The sequence below is a fragment of the Rhipicephalus microplus genome, chromosome 9, assembly GCF_043290135.1.
Source record: "Rhipicephalus microplus isolate Deutch F79 chromosome 9, USDA_Rmic, whole genome shotgun sequence".
Lineage (NCBI taxonomy): Eukaryota > Metazoa > Arthropoda > Arachnida > Ixodida > Ixodidae > Rhipicephalus > Rhipicephalus microplus.
In genome coordinates, this window is record NC_134708.1 from 57768768 (window position 1) to 57782999 (window position 14232).

At 43.7% G+C, this 14232-nt stretch overlaps 1 protein-coding gene across 1 annotated transcript in view; it reads left to right on the forward strand.

Moving 5' to 3' along the window:
• The window catches only part of LOC142772275 (lysosomal alpha-mannosidase-like), a 45430-nt gene extending 34076 nt beyond the window's left edge, over nt 1–11354 (forward strand). Inside the window, exons 9-13 of the mRNA XM_075874473.1 lie at nt 1681–1824; nt 4114–4239; nt 5601–5801; nt 9750–9992; nt 11322–11354. Of these exons, the coding sequence (XP_075730588.1) occupies nt 1681–1824; nt 4114–4239; nt 5601–5801; nt 9750–9992; nt 11322–11354 (747 nt within the window). The remainder of the gene's footprint in view (nt 1–1680; nt 1825–4113; nt 4240–5600; nt 5802–9749; nt 9993–11321) is intronic.
• Nucleotides 11355–14232: the final 2878 nt, after the last annotated feature.

The following is a 14232-nucleotide window of genomic DNA, read 5'->3' on the forward strand; positions in this document are numbered from 1 at the left end:
AATAATATTTACTTTTCTTATTGACAATTTTACAAGTATGAACGGAGCCACCCGATCAACAATGGTGGACGTTGAGAAAGGAATCAAACTTTCTCCGGGTGGCGGAATGGATCGACATACAGGACAGACAGACAATTATTTTTGCGTTGACGTACTCCAATAATGACTATCGTCTTTATAAAGAGGAAGCTTCATAGGTAAGCGAGTCGCCACTCGTAGTTTTAGGTCACCGCTACCGGTCGATATGGACAGTGCGAAATGTTATCTAAGCAATCGGCAACAACACCTGACAAGCAATACTAAAATGATGCCAAATAAAACTTTATCAGCATAAACGCTCCAACGCAGAAGACTATACATGCAATTATGCATTTCACCTGTTCGTGAGGGTGCGTTTTCAGCCACAGTAAGGCTAAGACATCGTGATCATTCCGCTCCAACAGCTTCAATTTCCCGATTAACTCTCTCTTCCTAGCTGTATACGTAATTTATTCTCTCCATACTGTATACTTACCTGTCACATATATCTACAAAAGTCTCTGATATTTTTTTCATGCGCAGTTTTACATGATCTTAAATCTGTACATAGATATGTCTGGTTGGGAACAAGACATGCGATAATATTTAGTAAGCATAGATGAATTGCCGCAGAGGTTTTTTTTATCCGCGTTAATTCTAGGCTCTCTTTCTGAGCGACAACACCTTTCGTTTGTTTCTTTTGCTTACTATAAGGGGCACATCCGTCAACCGTGTTGCCAGCGACTACGCGGACAGCCTATCCCGAGGCATCGCCCATTGCGAGGCAAGTGTGTAAGAACATGGCTGACTAGTTTTGCTATATTACACCACTTTATGAACAAATTAGCAATTACCAACTTATTCACAGCTCCTAGTTCAAAGTGGAGGCCACTGTGTGGCAACTGAAATGGCATCAGCATTATCATATCACCAATGTGCGAACATGTCACGGTATTGTTACAGGATTGACCCCCCCCCCCTTTTTTTTGTGAGTACAAGATGAGACTTTCAGTATGGGTTAACGAACAAATAAAACAAAACACCAGACTAACGAGAAATACGTTCAGCGTTTCAACTAGCTTCCGCACAAAATAAAGTTTATCAACAGAGAGCCTTTTAAAAATAATCGTTCTTCATCTGATCGATTGATACAGGAGAAGGAGGAATAAACTTTATTATAAGAAACCAGCAGGTTTAAGGGGCCGGGCCTAGGCCTTCCATGAGGGGACGTCAAAGGCTTGCCTCGACGCCACCACACATCTTGTTATATTGTCAGATATGTCTAACGTTTCAATCGTGTGCTTTATTTTCTATGTAACTTATCCACGCTTGTTTGGCAATATATACAGCAAATTCAAAATAATTTGCTTAATGTTCGCACCCGATTATTCGCCATCAGTCACATTATGCACAAAAACTTGTGTTTCAAGTACTGTTAGTTTGTGCTATGCTAAAAATGTGACATCATAATGTGGACCATAGACTCTGACATTTGTTTATTGTACTTTTTGTTATGGGACAAGTAGTCAGTACCACCATGAAGCTGCCATTGTCTTCTGTATTATTCTTCGAATAGAAAGAATTCATTAGGAATTTTAACCCCTGGTGATAATAATGTTAAGACCGAAACGATTTCGTCCTGGTACCACGCTCTGTTTGCAGGAAGTGTTCAGCACAGCCTTGTCCAATCTGGCGATGGGCACTGGACTACTGCCCAGTCGTCGCGGTGCAAAGCGGCCACAGGTGTTCGGATTCTGCCACCGTCTCAATGAAAGTCACTGCCCGTACAGCGAAGAGGAATCTCAGGTGCCGGTGCCAGGCGCTGTGCTTTAAACCAGTGCCAACACGTGATTTTCGGCTGTTTACTATTTTCATATGCATTACTATTTGTTTCGTCATGACCATAGGTCGGCAGACTTACTCATGGGTCAACTCACTTGAACTCAAATCAAGTCGTCAGTCTGAGTCCGAGTGAGTCCAGCTGAAGAATGTTTTCAGAATGTCAGTCCGAGCGAGGGCAGCTGAAGAAAAATTTGCTGAGTCTGAGTTCCATTCAGGTCAAAGAACAAAATATATTTATTGAGTGAGTCTAAATGAGTTCCACTTTCTATAGCTCACCTGAGGTCATGACACACTGACACCCTGACAGAAAGGGTCACTAGCATCGTGGCGGTTCAAGTGCTTCGAGATTTGTGCTTTCTTAATGACATTTCCAGTTTCGTTTTCAAGGAAGGTGACGATGCAGTCACTACTTATTGGCCGCTCAATGCTCTAATTATGACGTCACTAGATAAACGTGTAATTGTTGAATTCCAAATTGCGGCAAACAACTCGTTGGCTTGTCTGTTAGAAGTATCACTGCAGTGGCTACTACCTGGTTTTAATCAGTAGATGGAAAAGAGTGTGGAAAACTGCGGCTGTCTTGGCTAGAGCGCGAACGAAAAAGATTAGCACTGCACACAAAGCGGAAAGAATGAGCGGTACATTGGGTTATTTGGGACAATTTGCTTTTTTTTCTTGATCATTATCTGCTGCAACTACTGTTCTTTTTTTTTTTCAAAGCTTCTTACGCGATCTTAGAGAGTCGGCATACTTTCTGCGAACCTGGTGCACTCAGTATTGCCCCATTCAGGTCCTTGAATTTTCATCACTGTAATCTAAAAAAATTGTCCCATTTCCAACGATCTTTAAAAAATGCGCATGTTGTAAATTGTCATGTCCTACAACATTTCCATTTAAACGATGAGTCCTGGTTCATGACTCAAATATTTGACGAGTTTTCTATGATTGCTCGTTTGAATGTCACTTTAGGTATAACAAGTATCTGCCTCGGAGCAGAGTTTGTTCGCCAAAATGACAGGGCCTATATTCAGCAGAATGTCTATCAATTTATCTAAAAATGTCCTGCATACTTACGCATTGAATGCACGCCTCAAAGTCCTACGCATTACGGCACGAGCTGAAAAATACAGTTCGCCAAGATTTTATGCCAGATGAGTGGAAGAAATAACAAGTGGAGTAATCAATAAGTTTATTTCAAGTATATGCAGCACAAAACAAATGAAAGCGTTCTTACATTTTCTAAACTGAAATAATTCGCGAAATTGCAATGCTAGCAACAGAATCTCAGCAAATTCTTTTGAATGTGGAGCAATATCTCCTAAAGTAAGTTGGAGCAACAGCCTAAACTGTCCTTAGCTTCAATATTCGCCTGAAAGTTATCCCAAATTTTGCAAAATAACTTTGATGAATGTTGTCCTATCGCGTCAAGAATAGCCGCATATAAAGAATCACCGGTAATGTATGGTTTTAGACTCTCGTTCAAAATTGTCCTAAGCCCACAGACTGCTGAATTCAAACCTATAATCAGTAGACATCTTTCGAGTGGTGCAGCCATTAGAGCATTGAAAAGCACTTCTGCGTGATTGTTTGCACGTACGCTGGCTCGGTCCTCTTAGAAGACTGATGTTCGTCCGTTCATGATATGTTCTATCAGCACAACTGCGATTATCTTGAGCACCTTCAATACATGCAGCAGAATTGAGTCTGGAATCTCTTGGTAAGAGACTTGGCATCATGATGTGACCCTTGATGATGACAATCTCACCATTCTTGATGTGCCTTTAAAATTCTGTGAGGCATAACAGTAGAAACCCCGCGAGGAGCTCTACAAGGACAGCTGACACGTTTAGAAACATTGGCAAATCTGAATCACTGTGCCTTGCCGCGAAAGCAATGAACATCGTGTACCGTTTCATATTATGTTCGGGGTTGCGCGCTTCACGCCTTGATACAAGTACTCCAGAAGTTACATGCCATATATTCATGTTGCGATCCGCAGAGTAGTCGAGAAATACATCAAAATTTTAACAAGCGTTTGTGCTGCCACGACCGCATTCTCTCCGACACCTGCCACATTACGTACTACAGGCGAATCTTGATGTACTTCGGTGATACGTACAAACTCTACTGTCAATCATATTTGGAAGGCTTGAGAATGACTACCAATAAATTTCAATTGATGTCATCCAACATGGAGCGCACCATGGACATCAGGCGATTGATTTTGGTTAAGGCTTGCTGCGTTACTCGCAGTTTACAGTCATCCTGTACAATCCGGCGAGTGTGGACGTGTCGCCTTACATCAGGCTTCCAGTGGACACCAGCCGCAGCTCCAACTTTACTGTCAAGGCACCTGGTGGCTTCGAAGTTCAATCACAGGTAAGGAAATTCATAATTATTTTTCAAGCTTCAAATATCTCGAGCAAGCGTCGGCTGTTTTTATTTGACGTGATTGATAACAAATATCGGTAATTTGAGGGCACTCGCACCGGTATGGCAGACGTGATACACCCTTACCCGCACACGCACGTGTACTTGTGAAAAAAGTAAACAAAAAGTGGTCGTTTGGAGCAACGGCCTCTGATCATACCACCAATATCAACTAGTCTTCCACGCCATCTGGAGGTGCGCGCACGAACCTCCACATGGCGTGGTCAAAGTGCGTATAGATGTTCACTAGAGGCGTGGCTCACTCTCAGGCGCGATTACTTCGGGATTCGGGTGTTTGGTACCTCTTGCGCTTCCACAGCAAGTTCGCATTGAAGTTACAGTAGTTAAAAATAGCACGAATGTTCATTCGCTCGCTGCAGTTGCCGGGTTTACGAAAGCAGCTCACTGGTCACACAAGAAGTAAGAATTGTGACAGTTGTTAGTCCGCTTCTCTTACTGTGTATTCTCATTTCGAGCATGCTTCCTGCTGCTTGAGGTGTGTGCTGCTAATTTCCATCTGCTTGCCGTTCTTCGCGTGACATTGCTGTATGTTACTGCAGCATTCTTTTATTCACCCCTGTGGCAAAACAATGCACAATAAATGCCCAACTACCTCTGCGAGGACACGTTTAGCTTTCGTGTTATACCACTTCTTAGAAAAAGAGATCAACTACATTTTTTTTTGAAAACGTATCATTAAAGTTCTACAGTGTTTTTTACGCTTTCTTCGGTTTGCTTCCTCGAGCGAGGGTGTTGCAGTTCCGACGGCAAGTGCGACTGTTTCTTTCGCTGTCTGCGAGCGTGCAGCTTTCACTTGCCTTTACGCCCACATATTTAGAATTATGCAGAATATTTCGCCGCAGAGAATAGATATGACATGTGCACAAAGGTTGGACGTGTGCCTCGAACTAATGCGCGCAAGTCATTTCTGCGTCACTTAGCCGGCGCGAACTGGAAGTGGCCTCGTACGTATGACTTACACGTTTACGAGGCACAAGGGATGCAGGAACGAATTCCGGTCTTGTTCAATGCATAGTGCACGTAAATTTTGGGAAGAGGAGAGGGGGCTGAACCACCCAACTCTTCCCTGGCTACGCTGCTGTGGAGAGAGCACTCTATTGAAACCATCCGCCAAACCACCCGTCTCGCAGAGGACATGGCGCATGCTGATAGATGTGACGATACCGAGAGCTGAGAATGGTATTGAGAGATAAGCAATGCACTATAGATCACAGTCAGCCGAGAGTTAGCCAATGACAGGTGTATTCACAGACCTTATCCGAACGCAGGTTTTAATTTCGTGTTCGCAGTTAGTACCTCTGTCCCGGCATCCATCATCATCAGACGTCGAAGTCCTGACGAATGCCACGTCAGTGTTGCTGTTCAAGGCGCGAATCAAACCGCTGGGATTCAGTGTGTACAAAGTGGTTGCGTCTGGCCCTCAAACAACCGCGTCGTCATCGAAGAGCTTCTTGGAACTTGACAGGCCCGCATCCTTCATCGAAAACAAGGTGAGTCAACAAGGTTAGGAACAAATAGTACTAGAGACGTGGCACGGCGACAGAAAGGCAGACAACCTGATGCGCGCCTAACGTACGCGTTGAAACATGTCTGTACGTGTCACCTACAAGATCTACGCAGGCCGTCACTTTAAACCAATCTTTCAGCGTCCACCGCAGCACCCGTGTTCGCACCGTTAAAACCCTGACTCCACTCATGCGCAACGCTGCAGCCTCGCATCTCATCAGGGTTTCCTTCGGCGATATGGTGAAAATTTTTTTCCGATATCTTAGTGTTTCTCTTCGCAGAAGTGATGAAATTTCGGTAGGGCCCTGACATGTGCTACGCGTGTGCAGTCTGTGTGCTGTAGCCATTCATATCATGCAAGGTGAGTACCAAAGTATGCACTGCTTGTTCAAATGGCATGCCTATCAACTTTCTCAGTAAGCCCACCTGATGCATCGTGTTCATTCCTAACAGCGTGATTCCTAGAAACTTCGCGCTTTCCCACTAAAGCGTAGTTAGGCCGTTCGAGAGCCGTACACAGCTGTACCTAAGAGCACTCACGAACTAAGCTAGTGTTTAAGCAAGAGAAATATATTAATACCATGCACGCTATGTACTCAATTGTGGGAAATGCTTAAAGGTGAATTCGTGCGATTCCGAACGGGTGCATTTTTGAGCATTCAGGAACTGAGCCGGTAATTAAAGAGGAGAAAGAATTCTGTTAAAAAAGTGTTGAATGACTTTGAGTATCAGGTACTCTACTATGGGCGAGTGTGTTTAGTAGTATTTACCAATTTAGAGTACTTGGTACTCTGCTATGGGAGGGCAAAAAGCTGTCCCTACCCCAATACGTGCCGATGTGTTTAGAATAAATGTACGACGATTCAGAATACGATGTATTCTACTAAGGGAGATCAATAAGCTGTCCCAGGGCAAAGGCAAGGTCCATGAGCTACCGAATGAAACCACCCAAAACAGAGACAGCTTTCGATATATTTTTATTCTACTCAACCACCATCATTTCTCAATTCAATAATGCACCTTCCTTGAAGCTACTTTGTTCACATACGTGTAAAGTTTGATCGAGATGACGGATCAATAATCATTCCGCTGAAACATTACTTCTTATAGCAAATTGCATCACTACGTTTTCCTTGGAGGAATAGTTGCTACCGTTTCTTGCACAAATCTATGAGCTACAACACGAGAACCTCACTCACCTTGCGCTGGTCGTTTGCAGCAGCTTTCCGAACGCAACATGCCTACCGTTCCCAAAGGCACATCTATTGCGGATGCTTATCTGAATCAGTCTCATATATTTTCATGATTCATTGACTAGAAGTACGAGTGCAAACGATAGGAAACATCTGTCCCACTTAAATGAAATGACTATACATCAAAAAAGAAAGAAGGTTCGTAATTGTAATTATAAAATTTATCCAGCATTAGTTCGCCTATTTGCTAATCTTCAGAAAAAAGAAAGAAGTGTAAAAATGGGCCTTGAAGAATGAGGGCAGAAATTGATGAGCAAAAACCTTGCTTCTTTCGTGTTTTTTTTTTGCTTTTTTTAGGAATTTCGCATTTCATTAGCGTCCGGCCAGACACCCAGATTCTAAAGTTACTGCTCAAACATCTTACAGGCAAAGAAACTACCGCGCCTCGTGATCTTGAGCACTTTCTTTTTTCTTCAAATGCGTGGCTCTTTCAGTGTGATCGCGTGCGCACGTGGACAAGTAGCGGCCTCCCGCGGCTCTCTCGGTGACTTGATTTTCTGGTCACAGACGAACGGACGATTTTTCGCTCACAACCAACGGGGCCGACGCCGGAGGCGGGTTTTCTGCGACACGAGCTCTTTAACGCTGTCGCGTTAATATATTGCTAATACCAGTATCGTTATAAGTGAGTTCCACAGTATGCACATAGGTCAGCAACAACGTACAAATCTTTGAACGAAAAAGCGTCATTTTACTATCTATCTATCTATCTATCTATCTATCTATCTATCTATCTATCTATCTATCTGGTACGAGAGGGATAATTGGTCAGCTGCAATCTCGTAATAAGATGACGTACTACGTGATGCCAAACGGGCAAGAAATAGTGTTCCACGCTCGCCGCAATGGCAACAGGTAGCACTGACCGACGCTCCCATGGCCCCTATGGCTGGGTACGAGCCTACGTGAGGCTTTGGATCTCAGGTACAAACATGGAAAGCTGAACACGTCCGCGATAGAAGCAAGAGACGATTACAGTATTCGTGCCAGAAAAGTACAGATAGAGGACAGAAATAGTGAGAAAATGACGTCATTCTGCCTTAAGAGGCAGAGAGATGGAACACACGTTTATATTTTGCTTTGTTATAATAAGATCAATTTTATCGAAGTAGATAAGGCCATAAGCCAACATAACAAAAAAGATATCTTTTCGTGTTTTTTTTTTTGCAAGCCTAATTGCACACATGTCAACACCCCGTTATAAAGGAAACGCTCATAGCATCCATCTATCCAACCCTGGCTAAATACACATATACACTCTATAAAGTGGGCGGAGGGACGACCGGCCCTTCAGCTCAGTAGTAGACCATCCCACGCGTTATTCGAAGGTCGTGGGTTAACTCTTCATCCACTTTTACTTCCTCAAATTGACATATAAAATTACTTTTAATAACATTCCATATATTTTGTCCGGCAATAATGTTTGTTGCTTTTGATTAATGTTGGTTCTAAAAAACGAGCCTTAAGATTTCACAAAACGAGCACTAAAAAAATTTTCGTTATGTGGCACTTTTTGCAGCAATATGTTGCTGGCGGCCTATAGGTTACAACACACACCATGACATGCTTCAGCGTGCACAAATGAATGAGTACGTTATGTTTGTTACCAACCATTTTCGGTTAGAGAGAGCTACGAGAACGACAAGCCACGGTGTGCACCTAGGACGATCTCAGCGTGTGGAGTGCGACGCACTTCGATCATTCTTCATTGTCTTTCGCGTGCTTTTGCTGAAGTACATGCAGTATTGGCACCCATGAACTACATGACTTTCAAATAGTGTGTTTTTTTAGGTGCGAGGCAGCTTACGGCAGAGGCTTTGTCCATTCCTCGGTATACGGCATCCGCACAACCGCTCTTCACGCGCATTCCTTGCCCCTCTCAACTCTTCTGCGCTTTCCTCCTTTCTCTCTCGGGTTCGTGCAAAGGCAATGAAACTACTCCCCAATACACACGATCACATTGTAGCCATCGATCGTTGGTCCTCCGGCGTTCCACGTTTTCGAAAGACCGTGCACATCGGTTTTGTTTTACATAGGATCATGCTCAATATCTCTAGCGCGAGCTTTTAGGGATCAGCAGTTTAGTAGTGAGGTAGTCATGGTCACCTGTAGCGTTCATGGCAATGGTCATCTACATGAAGCGATGGTCACCGGCAGCGTTAGTCGGATAGATGTTCTGAATATTGGTGACCCTGCTTAGAGCAATGTAGAGAAGTTTCTGGCGGTTCCATTCACTATTTTCCCGATGCTTCGCATCCACAATCATGTCATCTCACTTTAGTGGAAGATGGATGGCGTGATTATTTTCCTTTCCTTCTCTGGAGCAGCTTCAACAACAATGTGGCTATGCGGTAGAATATTTTCTCGTCATGCAGATAGCCTGGATATAACACTCACTCGAAATAAATACTTTATTATAATTTTTTTATCGTTCCCACTTTTTTTGTCACTCGCAACGCTGATTTTCGCTCACAGCCAATAACTATGACACCGACAAAGACACCGCAACTTGTACCAAAACGAACTTTTTAACGCATCGCGTTGAAAGTATGTGGCTGACTTCGCTCTCATTAAGTGAATAAAAGGAGGCTGTTGCCCACTCACTCTGCCCCATTCTTCATGTCCGTATGCCTTGGGTTTTCGTTGATATGGTTCTTCCTGTCTACCTCGACGTCGCAGAGGTATCGCATTGATCTGGATCCGGCGTCCGGACTGGTGGCCCGCGTGGTCCTGCTTGCGCGGGAAAAGAGAGGGGCATCGAGCGGCTCTTCTGACTCTACGTCAGTGTCACTTCGTCAGACGTTCGCCTCGTACGATCAGGACCAGGGAGACTTCAGCGTTCCCTTTCCGGGTCACTACGTCTTCAGCGCGCACCGCGAGGCGCAAGCCTTGGGAAACCGCGTCGCCTACCGAGTCGTCAAGGTACGCTATAATATTTAAACTGTCGACGCGCAGTGCCATACTTCCTCCCTAATGTAATGCAACTCAACAACTAGAACACGCAACCACGCCTGCAGTGCGTGTCCACCGTTACGGCCACTGGTACTAGAAGCGGTCGTTGTATGGCAGTTAGGATTTCATTAAGGGCACAGCGCTGGACAGCCTACTCTAGTGAAGCCATAATTTTGCGTGGCTATTATTTTATATATGCATAATTCCTTCCTCTTCCAATCATCATCTTTATTAAATCCTCTTCGTTTTTCGTTCCCTCTTCGCGCGCGCATGCTAGAAATCTAAAACGCACCAGCTGCAGCCAACCTCTTTGTTTTCCATTAATATATTTCTGTCTCTCTCTTGAAGGGGACTAGAGTAATAACTGGTGATGGCTCAAGATCAGCACGATATCAAAATACCAAGCTCTAAGGCACTTCGTTGCACTAACTCAGCTTGCAGACTCAGTGCACAAAGCACAGTCAACTTGTTATCACTTCATAAATACAGCTATATGGTCAGAGCATTGTTGAGATAAAGGCCTGTAAGATATTGATAACACCTGAGTTTCGACCGGGCGTAAGTAACTGCACCACGCGAAAGTATAGGCTTGCATAAAGAAAAAAGCATCGTAAAAAGACAACAAAGGTGAGAAAATGTGAGACACAAACCAGGTTTCAAATCGAGCCCTCACACCAAACCGCTAGTAAAGTGGTAAGGCGTCTGCCTTCGGTGTGAGATGCAATGTGTTCAAGCTTATTTGCCACCGGTCCCACACGAATTTTAAAGTACAAAAAAACATCCAGGCGTGCAGCTCCGTGGTGTGGGTACTATTCGCCTCTCCCCACCTTCCAAACATTCATAATTGGCAAATCCTAACATCAAGCCAACTCATCTGCATCTCTCTTGACCCTTCGCGAGTGCTGCCGGTGATGGGCGTACAATGGAGCATGTGGATAGATGCCGGCAAGGTGTCGCGTTTGAAAAAGATAACGAACTTCACTAGAATTTTCACTATATCTACACTCTTCAATTATTCACAATAAATGCAATCCAATTATTTTGAATATCATATCAATAAACGCTTCGATGGAGGCGAAAATGCTGTAGGTCCGTGTGCTCAGATTTGGGTGCACGCTAAAGAACCCTAGACGGTCTAAATTTCCGGAGCCCTCCACTAGGCCTCTCATAATCATGGTGGTTTTGGGACATTAAACCGCGAATACCAATCAATTATAATAAATCTCTACCCTGTGCTTCGCTATTACATGTGGTTCTTACATTTATATTTCGAGGACATAAATGCTTCGGGCTCCACAGGCACACCGACACCCAGAGAAGGCAACGGGATAGAGTCATCTTTTATTTTGGTTTGTGTGCTGTTAGTGCTAAAAAGAATTAGAATGTATGATTAACTACTAAACTGTGCAGCAATAAATTTCCTTTTGCAACGTTCGGTGGACCATGGTACAGCTATAGCTATAAGTAATGAACGAGCCATTTTCTCCTACTAACGTAAAGTGAAGTTCAAATATAGCCACGCCCACCCAACAGCCTAATAGTAAGCCCCCTTGAACAAACTAGTATGTATGAGGAATACGTTTCTAGCTATGCCTACTGTGCGTGGCCTACTACGCTCTTTATGATATTTCATAAAGAGCGTAGCTGGTAATTTTTCTTTCTTTGATTTCTATATTTCCTGCAGGGTCCTTTGGTTCAAGAAATTCAACAAATCTTCAACGACTACGTTTCTCAATCTGTTATCCTGCACAAAGACTCGGACTTCATCGAGTTCAGGTGGACAGTAGGGCCTCCGCCGGCAGCGTAAGGAACGAAAACTTAAGTTTGTGGTTTATTCTCTGATACGATCGAACCGTTTCTTGGAAAAATTACAGTTTGGGTTGCAACAGGTTAGTCGTTTTCACACGAAACGCTTTTATTGCATTCGTGTCTCTGATACGTCACGCTGAAATGGCAGCGCTCATGTCACGATGAGGGATTTGAAATGAAGAACGTACTCAATCAGTTTCTCCGGTACCACTGGTTACAAGGAGAGATGGGGGCGCCAGCTCACCGTTGTTGCCCTTCCGCTATCCCCAGCGACCATCATGCAAGCTGCAGGCGCTGTCGAGAGGGCTAACAAGAACCTGTTTGTCTGCTAGCAGGTGTGCGCTCCCTCCCCTTGCTCCTAGCATGGCGATAGGACACTCTGATACGTAGACAGACGAACCGACAACGGAGTGTAACAAAGAATTGGCTGCTTATGTCCGAGCTTCACTGCAAATGTCGTCGAAAGACGAGAGTCTTTCGTGCATAGCTTAGCATTTTCAGCGCAGTTTAAGAAACACTAGCATCTTTACAATTACGTTTTTATATATTTTCTAGTAAAGGAACACACCTCTTATTACTTACGCAGTGGCGTTGTGCCTCACGTATGTTTAATACTTATTTTTTGATCAACTATATACCTAGCTCATCAAAAACCAACTATGAGTATCCAGACATTTACCAGTTCAAGATAGCTGGGCCTTCGGCAAGTACCTAAACTTCGGCCGGGTAGCTGAATCGTTTTGTGTGACAGACAGACAGACAGACAGACAGACAGACAGACAGACAGACAGACAGACAGACAGACAGACAGACAGACAGACAGACAGACAGACAGACAGACAGACAGACAGACAGACAGACAGACAGACAGACAGACAGACAGACAGATAGATAGATAGATAGATAGATAGATAGATAGATAGATAGATAGATAGATAGATAGATAGATAGATAGATAGATAGATAGATAGATAGATAGATAGATAGATAGATAGATAGATAGATAGATAGATAGATAGATAGATAGATAGATAGATAGATAGATAGATAGATAGATAGATAGATAGATAGATAGATAGATAGATAGATAGATAGATAGATAGATAGATCTACGTTCAAGTATTCCAAAAAAGACTAGTGTCTATTAAAAAAAAAGGTAGAACAATTGTAACTCCACAGGAATTCGCCTTAGACTTACGCAGAACTGCCACGCCACTACTAAAATTTCGAGTTCTGGGTTGTTTAGGGGATTTTGAACGGCTCATTTACCAGTGCTTGATTGCTCACTCTTGCCATAAATAGCTAGCTCATGGACTCTGCGTGCACTTCAGCGCAAGCGAAAGGCTGATTCCAGACATCAAGCAGATGTAGCTCGACGGCTGGCAGGCAAAGTTGCAGATGTAACACCGAAGTTAATGGAGGCCTGCTTGAGTGATTAAGAAGTGAAAAAAGACCACCTTTCACTCGAAATTGCTACTTTTGAAAGTGTTGACCCTCACCCAGCTTTTCAAACATTCCCAACGATTTAGTAACAATAAACTGAAGTGTGAATGCATGGAGCAAAAGTGGATGCATGGAGAAATATTCTCAGCGGCACTTGTTGCTTAACTGAGATGTTTCGAATTGAACATGAATTCATCCAAATTATCAAAGATGGCTCAAAATAATGCGTTGCTGGGCTAGTTGGTTTATATTCCTAAAAATATATTATGTCAAAGATGATTGTACTTTACGTAGTGTAGCCATCCAAAAGTCATTAGGCGCCGCTATAAAATGACACTTCGAGAAAAGAGCAATCACCATAAGATGCACTTCCGCTTTCAGCAAATATAGCACGGACATTGGACAAGACGTGGTCGTGCGGTACGAGAGTGACCTAGACACTGATGGGTTCTACACAGACGGCAACGGCTGGAGAAACATGCGCAGGGTGTAAGTCTATCATTGAACTGATTTAGTTGGGCGTTCGCAAACTTTTTGTGGACGCAGCCGTTCATTGGACATAGCTGGCAGGCTGAGTCTACAGAGATGCTGCGGACGCCAATATAAATCTGTGTATTGCTGCCATGGTAACAGTAGAGCTCTTTTGAAAGCTAATATTGCACTATGACCCCTTGTCCGCGCATGTACGCCAGCTCGAAAGGTGATGACGTTGCTTAGTATACTTACGTAAGCGGAGTCGGTCAATATCAAAACGTGTTTTCTACGCTGCACAGGTGAAGTTGCTGTGTCCTTGCGCACGCCATAACAGGTAGTAATAATAGCATGTCTCCCTATCAACGTTTTAGACCCATATATGCAAAGGAAGTAAAGCCGGGCTCAACTGAAGTATGCAATGAAAGCTCATATGCCAGTTACCGATCCGCCGGTGAGATTAGCAGCGGCTTCCGCGCAGCTAAAG